The sequence below is a fragment of the Cydia fagiglandana genome, chromosome 12 (assembly GCF_963556715.1).
Source record: "Cydia fagiglandana chromosome 12, ilCydFagi1.1, whole genome shotgun sequence".
Classification (NCBI taxonomy): Eukaryota; Metazoa; Arthropoda; class Insecta; order Lepidoptera; family Tortricidae; genus Cydia; species Cydia fagiglandana.
In genome coordinates, this window is record NC_085943.1 from 18,774,498 (window position 1) to 18,795,231 (window position 20,734).

General features: G+C 42.2%; 1 protein-coding gene across 1 annotated transcript in view; it reads left to right on the forward strand.

Annotated features, from left to right (window-relative positions):
- Positions 1 to 20,734, forward strand: part of LOC134669699 (fibrillin-2-like) — a 125,572-nt gene that overhangs the window by 38,695 nt on the left and 66,143 nt on the right. The window contains exons 5-24 of the mRNA XM_063527378.1: positions 1,152 to 1,256; positions 1,912 to 2,019; positions 2,321 to 2,499; positions 3,448 to 3,609; positions 4,248 to 4,335; positions 4,505 to 4,660; positions 7,527 to 7,701; positions 8,454 to 8,591; positions 9,038 to 9,154; positions 9,502 to 9,718; positions 10,591 to 10,801; positions 11,379 to 11,483; positions 12,091 to 12,182; positions 12,352 to 12,516; positions 12,856 to 13,036; positions 14,230 to 14,337; positions 14,755 to 14,924; positions 15,630 to 15,762; positions 16,372 to 16,533; positions 17,041 to 17,196. Of these exons, the coding sequence (XP_063383448.1) occupies positions 1,152 to 1,256; positions 1,912 to 2,019; positions 2,321 to 2,499; positions 3,448 to 3,609; positions 4,248 to 4,335; positions 4,505 to 4,660; positions 7,527 to 7,701; positions 8,454 to 8,591; positions 9,038 to 9,154; positions 9,502 to 9,718; positions 10,591 to 10,801; positions 11,379 to 11,483; positions 12,091 to 12,182; positions 12,352 to 12,516; positions 12,856 to 13,036; positions 14,230 to 14,337; positions 14,755 to 14,924; positions 15,630 to 15,762; positions 16,372 to 16,533; positions 17,041 to 17,196 (2,928 nt within the window). The remainder of the gene's footprint in view (positions 1 to 1,151; positions 1,257 to 1,911; positions 2,020 to 2,320; positions 2,500 to 3,447; positions 3,610 to 4,247; positions 4,336 to 4,504; positions 4,661 to 7,526; positions 7,702 to 8,453; positions 8,592 to 9,037; positions 9,155 to 9,501; positions 9,719 to 10,590; positions 10,802 to 11,378; positions 11,484 to 12,090; positions 12,183 to 12,351; positions 12,517 to 12,855; positions 13,037 to 14,229; positions 14,338 to 14,754; positions 14,925 to 15,629; positions 15,763 to 16,371; positions 16,534 to 17,040; positions 17,197 to 20,734) is intronic.

The window sequence follows — 20,734 nt, forward strand, 5'->3', positions numbered from 1 at the left end:
GGAAATTGAAATTTTCGCCCTAGGGCGGAAAAAATCTTTTCCGAGCAAGTGTGATGAAAAACACTTATTTACACGTAGGGCTTGCGGGCGGGAAATTGAAATTTTCGCCCTAGGGCGGAAAAGTGTTTTATACAGAAGTTTGTTTTTATTAATTCTCCTTTTTTTCCTTACAAGTGTGATGAAAAACATTGTGTGTGCCACGGGCGGTAAAGAAATTCCGAACTCGTGAACATTTTAAGCCCTCGCTTCGCGTCGGGCTTAAAATTGACACTCGTTCGTAATTTCTTATTTCCCGCCCTTAATACACAATGTACTATTACTCCCGAGTGAAACTTAAAATTTTTCACGACACCAACCCGAAGTAAATATTAAATGTAAAATATCAAACAAAATCAAACCAAATCAAATTCAAATGAATGTTATTAAATATTTATCATCCAAAATCATCATTTAAAAGTCAATTCTACCAGCAAACATAAGAAAACAACTTAATATTTGCATATGATTACTTCGCCACACATGTGAATAAAATGCAAGTTTGCTATCAGTTTGAAGTGCAGAGTAAGCATTTCCGAGCTGGTGTGGTGAAATAGTAGATTGTTAACCAAGGGTGGAAAGTGATCCATTTCACCCAAGATATTTTGGCGCTCGAACGAAGAGAGAGCGCCAATAGTTCGAGGGTGAGATGATTACTTTTACCCGAGTTAAACACTCTACTTTTCATTTCGACTATGAGGAAAGTCAAACACGAGAAATGTAGGTTGATTGGTAATATTATCATTACATTACATTCATTCATTCAGTTTTACTTTTTTTAAGGCGCGTATACATTAAGGCCGTTTCAGATACATCCCAATTTAAGATCGGATTGTCTATGGAAATGGTTTTCGATTTTTTTTCGATCAAAATGTAAACGGCGCCAATTTTAGTCATGCGGAAGCTAATATGAGAGCTTTTAACTGAATATTATGGCATATAGGGCTGTTAGCTGTTGCTCGAAGTAAAAATTACTTTCCACCCTAGGGTGGGAAATGAAATTTTCCACCCGGCTATCAGCCTATGAAAGGTGAACTTTCCGAACAGGAGAGATGAAAAAATATATGTATACCATGATGATAGGACGTTACATTAGTACAAGTTTTTGATTTCAGTGCGGACGCGGGGCGGGTGCCGACGGATATGCATGAACGGCGGCACGTGCACCAACGGCACGTGCGCCTGCGCGCCCGGCTGGAGCGGCGAGTTCTGTACTGAACGTGAGTATTGATTGATATTCATTATTAGAAAATCCAGGGAAAACGAAAATGTGGAAGAAGACGTACTTCCTGGCTCAAAAACAAGCACCAAAATGTGCGTGGTTTAAGATAAGCATCAGAGGGCCTACCGCGAACCACGTTCGACGTGTTGCCTCTCGGTCGCACTTGTAAATTCGTACGTAAGTGTGACAGGAAGGCAACACGTCGAACGTGGTTCGCGGTAAGCCCTCTGATCGCTGTTTCGAGCTGCAGCGTCAAAAGTGAAAATAGCCCTAATGATAGCCAACCTCCGGCAGGAGACGGCACGGCAACATAAGAAGAAGAAGAAGAATTATTAGAAATCAGGAGCCTTTTTTATAACAAAATGTAAGCTAATATCAAAAGCTTGTATTTTATAATGCAATAGGTCCCAGGTTGACAAAGGTTGACGGCTTGCGGCGTGGCGTCCATGTTAAACAAATGCAAGCGAGCGAAGTGAGTGTCATACACACTTCTGGAAGCTCGACGTCACTCTGCACGATTCGTCGAACGCGCTGTTTAACGCTCGCCACTGAGGCCATACACTTATGGATATGGTTGGGCTGACTCTTGTTTTCTGTGCTTCAATTCTTTTGGAATTTATCCATTATTTAATATATCATTTTTATTTTTCTAGCAATCTGTCGAGAGCCCTGCCTGCACGGCGGGCGGTGTATAGCGCCGGACAGATGCGTCTGCTTCCACGGCCTGTCCGGGACCAGGTGCGAGATAGACAGGAGGACAGGTTAGTTAATAGTTTAAACTTTAAACAGTAGAAAATCTAATGTTCAATATTTTTAAGACCTTTTTGTTGAAATAAAAACAAATGGAATTACATATAGGTCTATAAATACCTATGTCTTACGTGTGTGACGTGTTGTCAAGTTTTACTCATGAGATCACCTGATGTGATTTAAGTGGATATCATATGAAGATAATACCAAAATACACACACGTTCTCCTTAGTCACGGGATATTATTTAATTTACTAGATTTCAATCGTCTAAGAAATTCATCCAATTTTAAAAACTAAACTTTTATTTCAGGCCCCTGCTACACAGAAACAAGAAACGCCCTATGCACGGGGGCGTTAGAAGGAGTAGTGTGTACCAAACAGCTGTGCTGCGCCACCGTCGGCGTGGCGTGGGGCCACCCTTGCGAGCGCTGCGGCGACCTGGACTGTCCCACGGGACATCTGAGGAACCTGGCCACTAAGGAGTGTCAGGTAGGGACACTTGAGATACTAAGAGAATCGCTTATACATGGGAGTAGTATATAGTAAATAGATGTATTGTGCCACTGTCGGCGTGGCGTGGGGCCACCCTTGCGAGCGCTGCGGCGACCTGGACTGTCCCACGGGACATCTGAGGAACCTGGCCACTAAGGAGTGTCAGGTAGGGACACTTGAGATACTAAGAGAATCGCTTCTACATGGGAGTAGTATATAGTAGATAGATGTATTGTGCCACTGTAGGCGTGGCGTGGGGACATCCTTGGGAACGCTATGGGGACTATCTCACGGGTCATCTGAGAAACCTGGCCACCTCTTGGTGGTCAAGTGGAGTGTCAGGTATTATTTTTGTTGTTTAGTTCATCATCATCATAACTTAAGAGCTTTGCTCTTGTCGATGGAGTAATGGCTTTTCATTTCTTTCTTGTGCCAGTCTTTTAATTTCCTCATACGACGCATTATTTTTTATTTCGCTGAGATAAGTAATTCTAGGTCTCCCTTCTTCTCTTGTCTTCTTGTTATTTGTTATATTTGTCTCTTGTTATTTAGTTGCTAAGTGGATATACTCCGACCACATAAAGTTTTACTGACTTGACAGTGACAATGCATACAATAAGTACCTATTGCTTAAGGAGCGCCATACTTGACGTAGCGCTTGAATAAAAACTTAGCGTGCTCCGTCTCTCAAACAACGAATCCTCTATCTTGAAGATAGAAAGAAATTATCAACTCACAACTTTATAGACGGGACTAACGCGAAATTTATTCAATTACCTTTATTTACCGACGTTTTGACACAGGTTTCACTGGTCGTGGTCGCGGCTAACTGATGTCTCTGCAAAATGTCAAAACAGAAATTTGTGCGACTACCCGATGAAAAGTGTGTGAGAAAGAAATTAGCCTTAAATTAAGCTGTATTGATATATATTTATTATCTTACAGGATATAGACGAATGTGCAGCGGTGCCGGGGCTCTGCGAGGGAGGTCGCTGCGTCAACTCAATAGGATCCTTCTCTTGCGAATGCCCCCCAGGGCAACGGAGACACAAACTCACCAACAACTGCGAGGATATAGACGAGTGCGAGGATCCTGACATCTGCCCGGTAATTAGAACACATGTGACTTACCTACATACTGTAATAGCCGCAATACCAACTGGCGACTGAGGTTATAATGCCATCTCTTTGACGCTTGGTTGGTTTAACAAGGGTAAAGGAGATAGCATTTTGTAATGTCGGGCCTTTTGTAATGTCGATAAAAATATACAATAAATTGCCGGATGAATTAAAAGAAGAGACAAGTGAAACAGCATTTATCCGTAAGTTGAAACAATTTCTATTGTCCAAATGTTACTATTCCCTAAATGAATACTTAGAAGAAAATGTAACTAATACCTAGAATTAAGTGAAACCTGGATTTATTTTACTATTGTAAGTGCCTTTCTCCTTATTTGCTGCGCCCAACAGGGTACATAATGCGATCAATAATTATGTTTATATCCCACCTGTGTAACCATTATGTGCAATAAATGATTGAGTATTGAGTATTAAGAGCCCATCAACGTGCTCACCAGCTGCATTCTGTAGAATAGGATACAGTGAACCAGCTACAGAATATTAGGTAATATAAGTAAAGCGCGTTAGTGTCTTCTGCAAAAACGCTTCACAAATCGGAATTTGTCGCCAGTGATATCTACATAATTTTTAATAAGATAATCTAACGTTTCGATTTATTGTTTCAGAACGGAAAATGTGTAAATACAGAAGGCGACTACTACTGTTTATGTAATCCGCACTTCATACCTAGTCCGGATAAGAAGTTTTGTATAGGTGAGACTATTCTCAATTTTTATTACAACACCCCACTTATGACGCGAAAAAATAAAATAAATATTAAATTCGGGGCTAATTCATATAAAAATTCAATAAAACTATATTGAAATTTTTGTTCAATTGGCACCCTATTAATCCACTATTAATCCACTGTTTATTTCCACAGATGGTCGCGTTGGCAGTTGTTTCGCGTATATGAGCGACACGGGCGAATGCTCCGACCGGCTAGCGGTGTCTCTTTCTAACAGAGACTGTTGCTGCGGCTACAACATGGGCAGGGCGTGGGGGGACCTGTGCCAGCCGTGCCCGTTGAGGGGGTCTAGTAAGTAATCATTTGATGACTTATGTCAATGGGATTAAGGTTGATATCATACTAACAGTTAAGGAAGGAGTGACACGAGCGAATGTTATGACCGGCTAGCGGTGTCTCTTTCTAACAGAGACTGTTGCTGCGGCTACAACATGGGCAGGGCGTGGGGGGACCTGTGCCAGCCGTGCCCGTTGAGGGGGTCTAGTAAGTAATCATTTGATGACTTATGTCAATGGGATTAAGGTTGAAATCATACTAACAGTTAAGTAAGGAGTGACACGAGCAAGTGTTACGACCGGCTAGCGGTGTCTCTTTCTAACAGAGACTGTTGCTGCGGCTACAACATGGGCAGGGCGTGGGGGGACCTGTGCCAGCCATGCCCGTTGAGGGGGTCTAGTAAGTAATCATTTGATGACTTATGTCAATGGGATTAAGGTTGAAATCATACTAACAGTTAAGGAAGGAGTGACACGAGCGAATGTTATGACCGGCTAGCGGTGTCTCTTTCTAACAGAGACTGTTGCTGCGGCTACAACATGGGCAGGGCGTGGGGGGACCTGTGCCAGCCATGCCCGTTGAGGGGGTCTAGTAAGTAATCATTTGATGACTTGTGTCAATGGGATTAAGGTTGAAATCATACTAACAGTTAAGGAAGGAGTGACACGAGCGAATGTTATGACCGGCTAGCGGTGTCTCTTTCTAACAGAGACTGTTGCTGCGGCTACAACATGGGCAGGGCGTGGGGGGACCTGTGCCAGCCATGCCCGTTGAGGGGGTCTAGTAAGTAATCATTTGATGACTTGTGTCAATGGGATTAAGGTTGAAATCATACTAACAGTTAAGGAAGGAGTGACACGAGCGAATGTTATGACCGGCTAGCGGTGTCTCTTTCTAACAGAGACTGTTGCTGCGGCTACAACATGGGCAGGGCGTGGGGGGACCTGTGCCAGCCGTGCCCGTTGAGGGGGTCTAGTAAGTAATCATTTGATGACTTATGTCAATGGGATTAAGGTTGATATCATACTAACAGTTAAGTAAGGAGTGACACGAGCAAGTGTTACGACCGGCTAGCGGTGTCTCTTTCTAACAGAGACTGTTGCTGCGGCTACAACATGGGCAGGGCGTGGGGGGAGCTGTGCCAGCCGTGCCCGTTGAGGGGGTCTAGTAAGTAATCATTTGATGACTTATGTCAATGGGATTAAGGTTGATATCATACTAACAGTTAAGTAAGGAGTGACACGAGCAAGTGTTACGACCGGCTAGCGGTGTCTCTTTCTAACAGAGACTGTTGCTGCGGCTACAACATGGGCAGGGCGTGGGGGGACCTGTGCCAGCCGTGCCCGTTGAGGGGGTCTAGTAAGTAATCATTTGATGACTTGTGTCAATGGGATTAAGGTTGAAATCATACTAACAGTTAAGGAAGGAGTGACACGAGCGAATGTTATGACCGGCTAGCGGTGTCTCTTTCTAACAGAGACTGTTGCTGCGGCTACAACATGGGCAGGGCGTGGGGGGACCTGTGCCAGCCATGCCCGTTGAGGGGGTCTAGTAAGTAATCATTTGATGACTTATGTCAATGGGATTAAGGTTGAAATCATACTAACAGTTAAGGAAGGAGTGACACGAGCGAATGTTATGACCGGCTAGCGGTGTCTCTTTCTAACAGAGACTGTTGCTGCGGCTACAACATGGGCAGGGCGTGGGGGGACCTGTGCCAGCCATGTCCGTTGAGGGGGTCTAGTAAGTAATCATTTGATGACTTATGTCAATGGGATTAAGGTTGAAATCATACTAACAGTTAAGTAAGGAGTGACACGAGCGAATGCGCCGACCAGCTAGCGGTGTCTCTTTCTAACAGAGACAGTTGCTGCGGCTACAACATGGGCAGTATTAATCTATATCGTCACTTAGCAGTCCTAGTATTCATAATACATATAAGCTTCAGTGTAAGATTGTTGTCATGACATTAGTTTTGTGCTCTAAACCCTTGTTCTTTTGTGAAGTTTCCCCAAAACATAACTCCATACCTTCGAGCAACACCGACTTCCGACACGTCGGAAGGGAGGGGACCAAGCGATATCTCACCGTACAAATCTTTCTGCCATTTTTCGCGGGGGGAAGGTGCACACAGTCGCACTTCTCACACACTTACATACAAAATCCAATCAGAGGCCCTACCGCGAACCACGTTCGACGTGTTGCCTCTCTATGGCACTTGTAAATTCATACGTAAGTGTGACAGGGAGGCAACACGTCGAACGTGGTTCGCGGTAGGCCCTCTGTAATGACGACACAAATACATAGAAAATGACACACGTCAAAGACAAATCTTGCAAACCTCGATCTCTTTTTGTGTACGGACGAGTGACTAGTGTCACAACACACACACTAACACATTTTCGTTGAAGTATGTCATTGTATTCTGAGAGATGAGAAGTCGGATTTGTCGCTCGACCGATCCGCAATTAGTACTGAGCGAGCAAAATCGATAAATCCAACAATTACTTGAGACTAAAATATAATAATTGTATTTAAATGTAATTAAACGTATGATATGTAAAAAAAAATTACATATGAAATGTAACATTTTCTTTTTGTAAATTTGATGTCCTCGACCTCTTTTTATAACAAAAAACCGAGCAAACAGGCATTTTTGTGCAGCAGTGTTCACGCGCGCGTTTGGACTCGGTCTAGTGAAAAATCCAAGTGCAACTAGTTTTATTACCCGCGCTAGATTAGATTGACGCGCTAATCTTGTACCTCGGTAGAGGGGAAATAGTGCGAATGCCGCCTCCCTTCCGTGTTGCTCGAAGCTCCATACCGTAAAGTTGACGTAACTTAGGCGTGATAAGTGCATTTATTATTTGTTCTTGCACAGTTGACTGGACGCATTTGTGCGGCGGTGGCGCTCTACCCCCGGGCTGGGGCCGCAACGGAACGGAGACCGGCAGCGGCACCGACGACGATGAGCCGCACTTCATTGCTAAGATCAACGAGTGCATGCTGCGCAGCGGCATCTGCGGGCTCGGCCGGTGCCAGGATAAGGATAAGGGGTAAGGGTAATTTACCCTTAAATTACAATTAATTCAAGTGAGGGTTCAAAATTCTCAAAAAAATTAATTCGTTTTTTTCAGGATGCTTTGAAATTTTCTTTTTATTCAATTTTTTTGGGAAAGAACTGAAATTTTTTCAAACTAACGACAGCGTCAAAGTCAATAGACATTTTCACAAACGATCCCCAGTCAGCATTTAGAATAGATAACAAAACACACGATTAAGCACGTGTAGTGACCTAAACTATGGATTAAATATAAATGGAAAAATTCACAAGTTCTTTTTAAAGTGCGTTTTCTTCCGTTGATTTCCGATTTTTTTGTTTTAATTTCGGAAACTAAGTGACATTTTTTTTCCGAATATAACTTAAAAAAACATGGCTTTTAGAAAAAAAACGGTATTTTTTCCGGATTTTTTCAGCCCTAGTTCAAGTGGGACAGGAATATAAAACTAACAAGAACCAAATTACCATCATCACCAACAAAACTTTCTAAACCAGGAGTCAGGAAACCGCACGCAGCTTTTTGAAGGTATACTTAATTGAGGCGCTTCAAGTCACCAAAAAAGCTTCAGATATCAGCTCGATGAAAGGCTTTGTCGTGAAAATCACGTAGCAGAATCCACATTTTTATACGATCTTCAAATATGCGGGTTTTGTATGTAACTGGTATTTAATTATCGGATTCCATTCAAATATATGGTTTCTGCTATCATGATGAAATACTTAAATAAATGATGTTTCTGCTTGCAGATACCAATGTGTTTGCGACGACGGAGCCGAGCTGTCCGAGAAGGATGGAAACCCGATCTGTATCGACATCGACGAGTGCGCGCTCGACTACTGCCGCGGGGGCAACTGTATCAACAAACCTGGTGGATTCGAGTGCAGGTAAAAATACACGTTAAACTTGTATTTCTTTGCATAAGATTCATCATCATCCGTTGTCGGTTTTGAAGGGATCTCGGTAATACGTACCTAACGAGTTAATGTAACAGTGCCATGAGTTACCTTCGAAGTTGATTCCTCTGGTGCAAGACAGAATAACCACAAGAAAAAAAATCTTTGTTGCACTCCGGGTGTGCCGGCAGAAGTGAAAACTCAATGACATTGTTACAGTTTTTCGATCAGGTCACGTGTCCGTCTTACGAATTTTCAATCTGTCGAATCTGTCGGTCACGTGACCTGTCGCGAGTTTAACATTTCCTCCCCATCACAAAAAGTGCACAGCGCCGCTAAAGATGTTTCAAAAATTATAGGTAACTTAGTTTAACAGTCAGGTGTTCCAACATTAAAGCCTCTTCGTATTCTTCGTATTTAATTTCTTTGTGTTTCAGGTGTCCTCCTGGCTTCGATCCAGTGGAGGGCGGCTTGAGATGCAGCGACAAAAACGAATGCGATATGACGCACGGGCGTATGTGCACCAACGGAGAATGCGTTTTAGTTGATGGAAGGTAAATTATGTGTATTGTAGACATGTTTAAATCCGTCCCTGCTATCTTTTTTAGGGTTCCATACCCAACGGGACCCTATTACTAAGACTCCGCTGTCCGTCTAACCGTCTGTCTGTCACCAGGCTGTAACTCATGAACTTTAAGACAGTTGAAATTTTCACAGATGATGTATTTTTGTTGCCACTATAACAACAAATACTAAAAACAAAATAAAATATATACTATACAACAAACGTGATTTTGTTGCCGTTTTTTGCGTAATAGTACGGAACTCTGCGTGCGCGAGTCCGACTCGCACTTGGCGGGTTTTCAATTGAAGCTCTCCAAATTCTCCAATTTTTTTTCAGCTATGAATGCACGTGCAACTCCGGCTACGAGCCGACAGAGACCGGGCACGCGTGCCGCGACGTGGACGAGTGCCGCGACAACCCGCGCGTGTGCCGCCGCGGCCGCTGCCGCAACACGCCGGGCAGCTACGAGTGCCAGTGCGAGCCCGGCTTCGAGCTCACCGCGGCCGGCTACTGCGGGGATGTGGACGAGTGCGCTCAAGGCGCGCTGTGCCAGGTATTACATATATTCTAGGGACACACACATAGTTATATCCTGAACACGCCGACGTGACGCAGGCCACGACGTGGACGAGTGCCGCGACAACCCGCGCATGTCGCCGCGGCCGCTGCCGCAACAAGCCGGGCGGGGATGTGGATGTGTATATTCAAGGCGCTCTATGCTAGGTTATAGGTATTTTTGTTCACAAAGCGTACTTTCCTCGACTATAGGACATTCTGCTTGCAATTTCAGAAAATGAAGCCAATTTTTGGTCAGGTCCAGGGCTTGGTGTAAAATGCACTGCTTCTGTTAGACATTAAGAACCAATCATACTGGCTCGGGCGGCGCATGAACATAATGTCGTCACCTGGCAACCTCACTTATTTTGATCCGGCGTCAGGTTAAGTCATCAGTCGAGTTCACCCTGTGTAATTGACAGTGGTCGTCTGTCGATATTTTCAGACGTGACTGTGAACTGTACACATTCGCAGCCGTGTCCTCACGGCATAGGGCTAATGTAATGTATGTAACATAAAAGGCACAGTACACAAGCAGTATTGACGTGATCTGGTCCTGGCAGAATATCAGTGCCTCTCCCATAGGGTGAAGCGTAATACTGAGCCAGAACCATTTTGTTTTGCTACGACGCACACAGCATTCCTTTTGTGTGGATCAATATGTATATGTATTTTTTCTTTCTTTTTCTATTTTTGTAAAAATCTGTCTGACTCTTATTTGTGTTTGTATTTTCTGTTTTTTCTAAATATTGATTGTTTTTTTTTATCTGTAATTTTTGTATTTGAATATTCTGTGTGTATTGTGGCAAACAAATAAACAGATTATCTATCTATCTATCTAAGTAATAAAACCTTTCTCTTTATTTCCAGGGCGGACGCTGCGTGAACAACGAGGGCTCGTTCCAGTGCGTATGCGAGGCCGGATACCGCACCACGCCGGACCGCGGCGCGTGCGTCGACGTCGACGAATGTTCCGAGCAGCGCGTGTGTCGGAACGGGCGCTGTCACAACACGCCGGGGTCCTTCCGGTGCGAGTGTACACCGGGCTTTACGCTTAGCAATGATGGCCGGACCTGTCTTGGTGAGTATTCGGCTTGATCCTTAGATATGTGGCTTACCACTAGAGAAGGGTCCTTCTGCTTCACCTTCATAAGGACATTTCTATTGGAAAAGGGTGTATGCACGTGCCAATGGAAAGCAACATGGTACTGACATAAATAGAATTGGTATTGTCTGTATGACTATGGAATGTACTTTGACTTAATTGTTATTAATTATGTATTTTTATTAAATTCAATGGGTATAATTGTATGTGCTCGTACATATTATGCTTTTGTACAGTAAAAACACAATTACAGTATAGCAGAGGTATTAGTTAGTGTATTTAATTGTCATTGGACTTCATAAGATAGTTCGTGGAATAATGTAGTTAAAACCGTTCGAGAAATGGACCTCAGATCGCGACGATTAGGTCATAAAATCATACAGGTCATCTTGTAATAGCGGGAGTCCGTTGTTATATATTTAGCTGACGGATTGTACATATATTCATGTTCATATTTAAAAATATGCAACGAAATTTGCTACATGTTTGTCCTGCATTTTGTGATTACTAAAGCATCGTGTTTCTGATTTATATTTTATGTATTAATTTTCAGATGAAATGAAAGATCTATGTTATGAAAAGTTCGAGGAAGGGCATTGTAGCGGCCCGGGAGCCGCGACAGTCACAAGGTCTCAGTGCTGCTGCAGTGCTTCGAAAGGTAATTTCGCTTTATCACGTACCCCTTTGTTATTAAAAAGAATAGTATAGAGACGTAATTGTCAAAGTAAATTTTGTAGCCAACTAAATTTACTGCCATCTCTCTTGCCAGCATGGTTCCATTTTTATCGCCTGTCACTATGCCCGTCAGTTACGCACTTACATACTAGTTAGAACGTGACAGGGCAGGCATGGTGATAAGCGATAAAACTGCGACCGTGATACCGCCGCAGGACTTAAACTCTTAGAATGACATATGGCTATTTGACCCGTGTTATTTCACTGATATGTCTTGGTGTTGAATATCAAACGGTGTCGCAATCTACTCGAGTATAGGCCAAAGGTATAGGTATCGCCATCTAATTCCAGCATATATTTTTCTTGATTTTTCGTGGCAAAATTTTTTCTTAGACTTAGGATTAGTTGTTAGCACGGTACCGGCGTTAACATTTGACCCCAACACCTGCTATTATGTACTTTTCACTGAATAATACCTACAATCTAGTCAAAACGTCTTTAAGGTTGTAGGTATGAAAAGGCCTGGCTTTTCTTAAAAAGTCAGGAGATTTACGCCTATTTGTCATTTCATCGACTTTATTGATTTTCAGGTTTACACGGCTGGGGCGGTTTGTCCTGCAAAGCGTGCCCGGCGAAAGGAACTCGCGAATTCGAAATCCTGTGCCCTGAAGGCGCGAGCAAGGTATCAAAAGCTAAAACAAGTATACATTTATTATATAGAGGTTAAGAAAAACTGATCAGTTTAAAAAAAAATCTCGCTTATACTTTTTTTCCGAAATATGGCATGATAACTTTGTTTTACGGCGACAATTTATTCTAATCGATGTAAACTCGGAACCATTTTAATTCAGGATAACGGCGGCTCAGACATAAACGAGTGCACCATGATACCCGGCATCTGCGCGCACGGGGCCTGCGAGAACCTGGCCCCGGGGTACAGGTGCATATGCGACCCCGGCTTCCACTCCGACGGCGACGGCTGCAAGGACATCGACGAGTGCGACATGCACCAGTCCGTGAGTATCGACATGGCCTTGGCATGAACCTGGCCCCAAGGTCAGACGCGCGCCTTCCACTCTGACGGCGACGGCTGCAAGGACATCGACGAGTGTGACTGCATCAGTCCGTGAGTATCGATATGGCTTTGGCATGAATCTGGCCCCAGGGTCAGACATTTGACACTTTTCTGCCGGCGATGGCTGCAAGGACATGGACGAGTGTGACGTGCACCAATCCGTAAGTACTGACATAGCCCCGGCATGAATCTGGCCCCATGGTTAGACACATGCGACTTTCATTAGTTTTTTTTTTCTTTCTGTATTATTTATGACAAGTATGAATGTTTCGTGTTACAGTTGTGCAACGGCGGGCAGTGCCGCAACACGCCCGGCAGCTTCACGTGCGTATGTCCGTCCGGCACGCGCTACGAGCCGGACGAGCAGCTCTGCCGCGACATAGACGAGTGCGAGGGTGAGATCAATTTCATCGAGAGCGATTATGACCGCGGGGACATCCCCCCGATGTTCCCAGTCACAGGTTACACTTGTTTACAGTCTCGATGCATCCCACATCCATCAGCATCGGAATAACGCCAATACACCTTTTCAAGCGTTTGTCACCTGGCCTTACCATGATGTCCTTATTGCGATTCTTTATCGAGCTATATGTATAAGTCGCATAATTCCGTCCCTTAGCAATTCAGTTTAGGTCCTAAACAGAATCGCAATAAGGACATCATGGTAAGGCCCCTGTATTGCTTAGAGATCTTGCAAAATCGGTCATAATGGGGTATGTGGGGCAACAGTAATCGTGATAAAACTCCGACACAGTGAACTTATCAAAGAGAAGGACAGCAGGAAATTTTGTTGCGCTACAGGCGGACAAGAATAGAAGTTAAAGCAATTCCTAGGCACTTTACCTTTGGGACTTTGTCGAAAGCCTACACTTGACATTAACATTACGCATTCATAAAGGGAGTTTCTTTGCTACCCCCTACAGTACTCATGCTCATTCCCTAGTCCCTATATTACCTAAAATACGTCATAATTCCACCATCTTCGAAGGAATTACTGCTATGGGGGTTTGCAATATCGCTAAACAATCGACGGTGACTAACGCTTATGAGAGAAGGTCCTAAGCTATGACGATTATACCTACTACCATTTTTAAATTATACGCATTGCACGCAAATCGATCCCATTGCACTTTTCATTATATTTTTAGTTATATTTACTAAATTATTTAATGAAACTAAATTTTGGTACGAGGATGCATTAAAAACGATAATTTTAATGAACTTCAAACCTAATCGGACTGGACATTGTATCACATATCTTCTGGATCAGAGCCGAAAATATTAAAAAATTGATTAACATTGAATACAAGGTTTTGGCTATTCATCGACAACATATAAGTAGTACCTAGTTGTTAGAAAAATGAACATAAAGTACGAGATTGTAAACCTAACTTTGATTTTCTTGGTGCTCCCAACTAGACGTTCGCGCTTAACAAAAATAACGATTGCGGACTTTCAATTTTATTCAACTTTAATTTAATAGTTACAGTCTAATATATTTTGTATAATCTCTAATCAGGTCCAGCAGTGTTTATAAAAAAACATTGTAGGATTCGAAAGACTTCTTTTGTATTAAAATGTTCGTGTTTGGCCCTAAAAATATTTCTTCAGAATTTTAGTAACAGTAGCGTGATCGTTTTCTCTCTTGTCGCAGAGCAAGTGAACCCGTGCGAGAACGGACGCTGCATCAACACGCACGGCGGCTACGAATGCAAGTGCGAGCCCGGTTTCGTGCTCGATGCGAGCGCTAGACATTGTCTCGGTGAGTTCTCTCTTCCGTTTCCTTTTTGCGGGCTGGATTATATGGGTGTCTCGTTCCCGTTTTTATTCCGCGGGCCAAAAGTAAGAGCAGTATAAATAATCATACTACCCTATAGAAAGGACGCTTCCTACAAAACCGAAGTTTGACAGCGATTTAGGGACGAATCATGCTATCCGTTTGTCCCTTTCTAATGTATGGCACTATCCCTTTCGGCTATTTAGGATTGTCAAAATTCAAGCCATCACCTTATCTGTGGTCGTGCACGCATAAGGACGTCAAGTGGTGCCAACCCTAATAATTGCTCGGAGCAATGCTGAGACGAGCGGAGCAGAGTTTGCCCGAAGTGAGGAGTGTCTTCCCACTGGCAGTACTCCTTCGCTCATCGATTATAGTCATTATAGTTAATGACATCTGTAGATAACCGCCGAGGGTCATGCTGGCGGCGCGTGGTGGACGGGCAGTGCGAGGCGACGGCGCCGGGCGCGCTGCTGCGGCAGGAGTGCTGCTGCAGCGTGGGCCTGGCCTGGGGCTCCCCCTGCGAGCCCTGCGACACCGGCGACTGCCCCTGCCCGAAGGGCTACGTCAAGGTTGCTCTACGACCATTTTTTTTAACCCCTCAACTGCCTTGTCCCGTCCGGACGGGACGATTTGGACTGTAATAAACAGTGAAAGGTTAATTAAGTAGCAAATTTTTGACACTGGCGTTTGAGGGGTTAATAAATAAGTTTTTGGCAAAAATTTCATTTTTGATACAAGCTTATCGCTGACTGTACTTTTCTTACGACAGACAACTAATACTCATCGAGACAATTCTAAAAACCCCTAAAACAATTAGGTTGCGTTGTTTCATCACAGAGTTCCTATGGCCACCTCCTGTCTCCATCGTCAGATCAGCTCGATGGTACCATAATATTGCATTGTCATTCGATTTATACATGCATGCAAAATTTCAGCTCAATCGGAAACCGGGAAGTGGATCAAATTTAACTTGCAAGATTTGATTACAGACAGACAACGGTCAGGTGAAACTAAATAAAAGCTTGTAAAAATAAAGCGGTAAGACGAGCGTCTTTCTAATAACATTTGCATGCACATTAAACATAAATAGTTATCAATACCAATATCAACTTCATACCAATCGAGCTTTACTAATTTTTTACCTATACCATTGATGCTCTCGGAACTTTCGTACGAGATATCATTAGATATTTACCAGTCGTTTCTCGTTATCAGTTGTTACTCGGTTTAACATAAATCTATACTTTGAATCTTACTTATCCGTGTGCTTGCAGTTGGATGGGACGACATGTCGGGACGTGGACGAGTGCGAGCTAGACCGAGACCTGTGCGGCGGCGGACGCTGCGTCAACACGGACGGTTCATACCGCTGCGATTGCCCTGACGGTCTTACTCTTGATCCCTCCGGTAATTATTCCTTCCAATACCTCATTTTTACGTCGTATTTATCACCCTTATGTCATGTCTATAACAATGTCGTTGAACAACAGAATAGCCCCTGGAATTATACCTTGAGGGATCCCATTAAAAAAGGTAGACTTAACTTGACTATTAGACTCAGTTCAGGTAAGACTTATTTAGCTGTTAGTCTAGCTTTGATGTATCCAAAATATAATAATAAGACATGAAGTAGAACATCAATTATTCCCTAGTTATGTAAATATCAATATTCATGATAAATGCAATCAAATGCTTTCGTTACATCACAGAATATTTCAACAGCATATTGAGTCGTCGTTATTTCTCAATTTCTGTGAATAATTCTTCACTGATTGACTTTTTAATTAGTCTAGCACTAATTTTGGGTTTCGGAAAAATTATATCTGAGGACTGAGCTTCCTACTTTCATGTTCCGATTTAAAACATTATTGATTTCATCTAGTGATAGAGTCTGTGTGGAAAGAGAAGAGTCATAAAACGTATTAGTTCCCATATAATCCACGACTCTTCGTCTTCCGCAAAGACTCTATATTATACCTGTCATTTAGCGGATTTAAATATGCCCATATGTTTCAGGCAACCGCTGCGTAGATACGCGTCGGGAGTCGTGCTACACGGAGTACGCTGTGGGCCACTGCAGCGGCGCGCTGAGCGGCGAAGTACACAAGTCGACCTGCTGCTGTTCTGTCGTCGGACGAGCTTGGGGCAGCGCGCGGTGCGAACCCTGCCCTAAGCGAGGTAATCTCGTAAACTGAAAATCGCAATTCAATTCCAAAAAAAGTTGTCTATGTTGCCACTTTTTACTAGCGCGTCTTGTATTTATGTAAAAATGAGTAAATAAAAGTACTTTTTTTTAAATCGTAGGAGAGTAAAATTACCAATAAATAAATTATCTTAGCGTGTTTAGTTATAGAAAGGAATTTAATATTTTACAAACAAATTATTGCAGTGGCAACATTGTCTTACTTTTTTTGGAATCTAATTACGAATTTCTGTATATTTTAGAGATTTCTTGCTTGCACCCTAAACTAGTATTGCTACACTGAGTACTACTCTACGGCGGCGCGCTGCAGGTGGCTTTGGTGTTTGAACGTAGGACCGTAATTCAATACTCCTTGTTTAATTTGGTATACGTATACGTACCATAATTGTGATATTTAGTCTTTCAACAGTTTCAACCCAAGTGCTACCTGACCCAAGATATTTTCTACAACTAATTTTATTTACCTTACATTTCTTCTTCAGGAACGGACGCATTCCGCAACTTGTGCATATCGGAAGCCAATCTCCCCCCTAACGTCTGGAACCGTCCCGGCGGCGGCCCGTTCGGTGGAGCTTTCAATAACAGCGACAACTTGAACGTCAACTTCAACGGCCTCGACGACGGATGGGGCGGGCCAGGTGAGAATTGTTTTGTGCTAGTCACATAGGTATTACCTGAAGATAGTTATTAGCGCTCCCATATTTGTTCGGATAAGGACCCCCTTTGTCTGGAACTGGTCAGACGATCAGTCCTGTGCACGATTCGATAATAACGACAATGCCAACACTTTAGCGATCATCATGGCGTCGACGGTTATAGTGCCTAGTCCACATGCCGTTATCGACCATAGCCCCCCAACAACATCCGCGGTTAGAGACAACAATAAATGTGCCTATTCAGAGTGAAATAAATGAACCCAAAAGTCAGGACGGGCGCGCCTCGCCAGACGATGTGTCACATGGAACCGCGGCGCCTGGAACGACTTGTTTGCTGGAAGCGGCGGAACGGTGGACATACTTACATCTCTATTATGTTAAACTAGGCACCAGTCAGGATCAGGTACATAAGTATTTAGTCGACATCTGCAGAAGCGATGACTGCTCGGTGGTGGAGTTAAAGGCCAGAGGAAAATACGCGTCCTTTAAACTAGGAGTCCCTAGTGCGTTGGCGGAGCGAGTGCTCGAACCGGGAAACTGGGCCAAAGACATATGCATTAAGCCGTGGCGGCAGAAATTTCGTGCCTCTAATTGATATACGTGGACGTGCAAAGCCCAAAGAAATATCTGTTTATTATCAGAACGTTAGAGGGTTGCGCTCTTAAACCCAAATATTCCACAATAACGTATTAGTTTGTGAGTCAGACATTATAGACCAGCGGTGGAACAAAAATGGGTTTTGATAACATTAAAGTTTTTTCTTTTTTGATATGTTATTGTAAGCATGTTAAATAACGTTCATGTAAAAAGTTAGAAAATTTTAGGTGGAGCGTTCGGCCATATTTAAATATTTCAATTTTTGCTAAATAACTATGTAAATATAAAATTAAAGTTACAAAAAACTTTAACATATTCAATAACACTTTAATTTATTCACAATATTCGGTTTTTAGAAATCTGGAACAGCTGCTTTCTGGTGAACGTAAAAACACGAATTATTATGTAAATACAGAATTAGAGTAGCTGATATTGCAAAATTACGATATTACCTATCAACTTAGTATACATGTAAAAAGTTAGAAATGTAGACAATGTGCTTGTCTAGATATTGATTTCTGGTTAAGCAGTATAGCCAATATTGAATTAAAGTCTGTAGAGTTAATATTACACGGTCATAATAAAGATCTTACTTCTCACACAAAAGATTAGAAATATAAAATCACGGCGACACTAAATACTGATACGTAAGTATGCATTCCGAGCTTATATTTCAAACGCGCGGCGTTTTCGCGCGCCGCGCTGTGCGCCGGGGCAGGAGGCAGCGATCGACGGTCGCGGGCTAGCGGTTAGCGCGGTGACCTTAAAATACGCAAAGCGTTTATAAAATTATTATCAATGGTAAATAGTTATTTTACACAGTACACTAATGGAAACTTACCTTCCCTTATTTATTTCTATATGTACTAGGGATTGCCCGCGGTTTCGTTTACGTAGAATTCGTTATCGTGTTAAGTATAGAAATAATAGATACATTTGAAAATTATTTTAGGTGCATTGTCATACAGATAACTACCCTTGTTAAAGTATTCTTCAAATTCAATACACAGGTGTCATTTCAATATAATTTTGCGTAATTTGGCGCTTTTAGGTTATAAATGACTAGCGACATATATTTTTTAAGATATCATAAAATCAATTTCAAACTAACGTTATTCAATATTTATAATTTTAAAGTCAATATTACCAACCAACTGATCCAATTTACCTACGGAAACAACTCAAAATTTGCATCAAATTAAATGCCACTTTTCTTATCCGTTTCGAAAAATCAAGAGGGCCTTTACGAGCTGATGTGATGAAAATTTTATTTAACCTTCGTCCCTCGAAACCTTCACTACGCTCAAGGTTCAATTTTACGAACCACTCGCTACGCTCGTGCTTCAATTTTAGAATGTTTGAATTTGTGAATGTACTTCCTGCCTCGCACAGCCAAACTGTGGAATGAACTGTCCGATACGACCTTCAAACCTTAAAAGACCCCCATCTTAAAGGTCGGCAACGCGCTTGCAACCCTTCTGGTGTTGCGGGTGTCCATGGGCGGCGGTAATCGCTAACCACCAGGTGATCCGTCTGCTCGTTTGCCTCCTATTTAATAAAAAAAATGTTTCGCTTGTTTGGGTATCAATATTAGCACGAGCGGTTAATCAACAACTTTTCCCCTTGTAAAACAAATAAGGTAGGTGAAGTGCAGGCATATCAGGCCCGGCGGGTAGCAAGGCCCAGCATTCAAAAATAACAGTTGCTCCCTATTATTCCCAATTATTCTGAATTTGTACTTGTTGCTAAGAAGGCCCACTGTCAGTGCAGGTAAAAAGGTCCAGTCCCGGGCCTTATTGAACATATGAGATGAAATATTAGATTAAAATATTTTAAGATAATTTTGAATATTTTTAATCTCTTATTAATAAGGTCGATTTGAAGAAACTTCTATAAAATTATGACTTATAAATAACACTTGCACTGCGTGGGCTGTCAAAATTGCTGCAGACTTTTCTTGGTCTAACTCTAATCATTTATCACTTGCTTTATTGACCTAAAGACGTTTATAGATCAAAAAGTCTAATAACATTGCGGTACTTATACTTTTTAAAGGCAGTAACTATTTACAAGCGACTTTTTTTGTTAATACATAGGTAGGTATTTACGATAGAAGTGCGAAAAATAGATATTTTGCAACGAGTGACAAATTTTAACACACGGCCAAAGGGAGTGTTTTAATGTGCTTATTATAGCACCGGTGTCGTAATGTAGCACCAGATGTACTGTCAAAATTATGTTAATATAATACTTATTTGTTACGAATAAATATTTATACTGTAAAAAATTATCCCACCAAACACATTTTCATGTAAATTGTTGCTAAGACGAAACCATAAGACTCGCACTGTCAAAAAGTTGTCAGATCTCTTGTCGAGCCAAGCTTCAAACTCTACAAGCCCTAACTTCACTAACTCTACACCTTAGTCAAAATATGTGGCTTGGCTGTTTCGCTACCGCCACATGGGCATAAGGTGAAAAATTTATTAAATTCATTATTTTTAGGGTTCCGTACCTCAAAAGGAAAAATACTGAACCCTTATAGGATCACTCGTGTGTCTGGCTGTCTGTCTGTCACAGCCTATTTGCTCCGTAACTACTGCACCAATAAGTTGAAATTTGGGGTGCCCCTTAATACGCCTAACATTAATTGGCATAATATGAATTCGCATAACAGTTTTGGCATAACATAATTGGGCATAACATTGAACAGGCATAATATTAAAAAAGCATAACACTTATTGCGCATAATAATGAATCCGCATAAATTAAATATGCATAACATTATTAACTATAACTTTATTTGGCACAAAATGAATTAGCATAATTTAATAAAGCAAGAGAATTAGATGGATCAGGGCAAAACCAACTCGGTTAGGTCAGGTTCACAAGGCTCAGGCAGGATCGAGCGAAACAAAGCGAA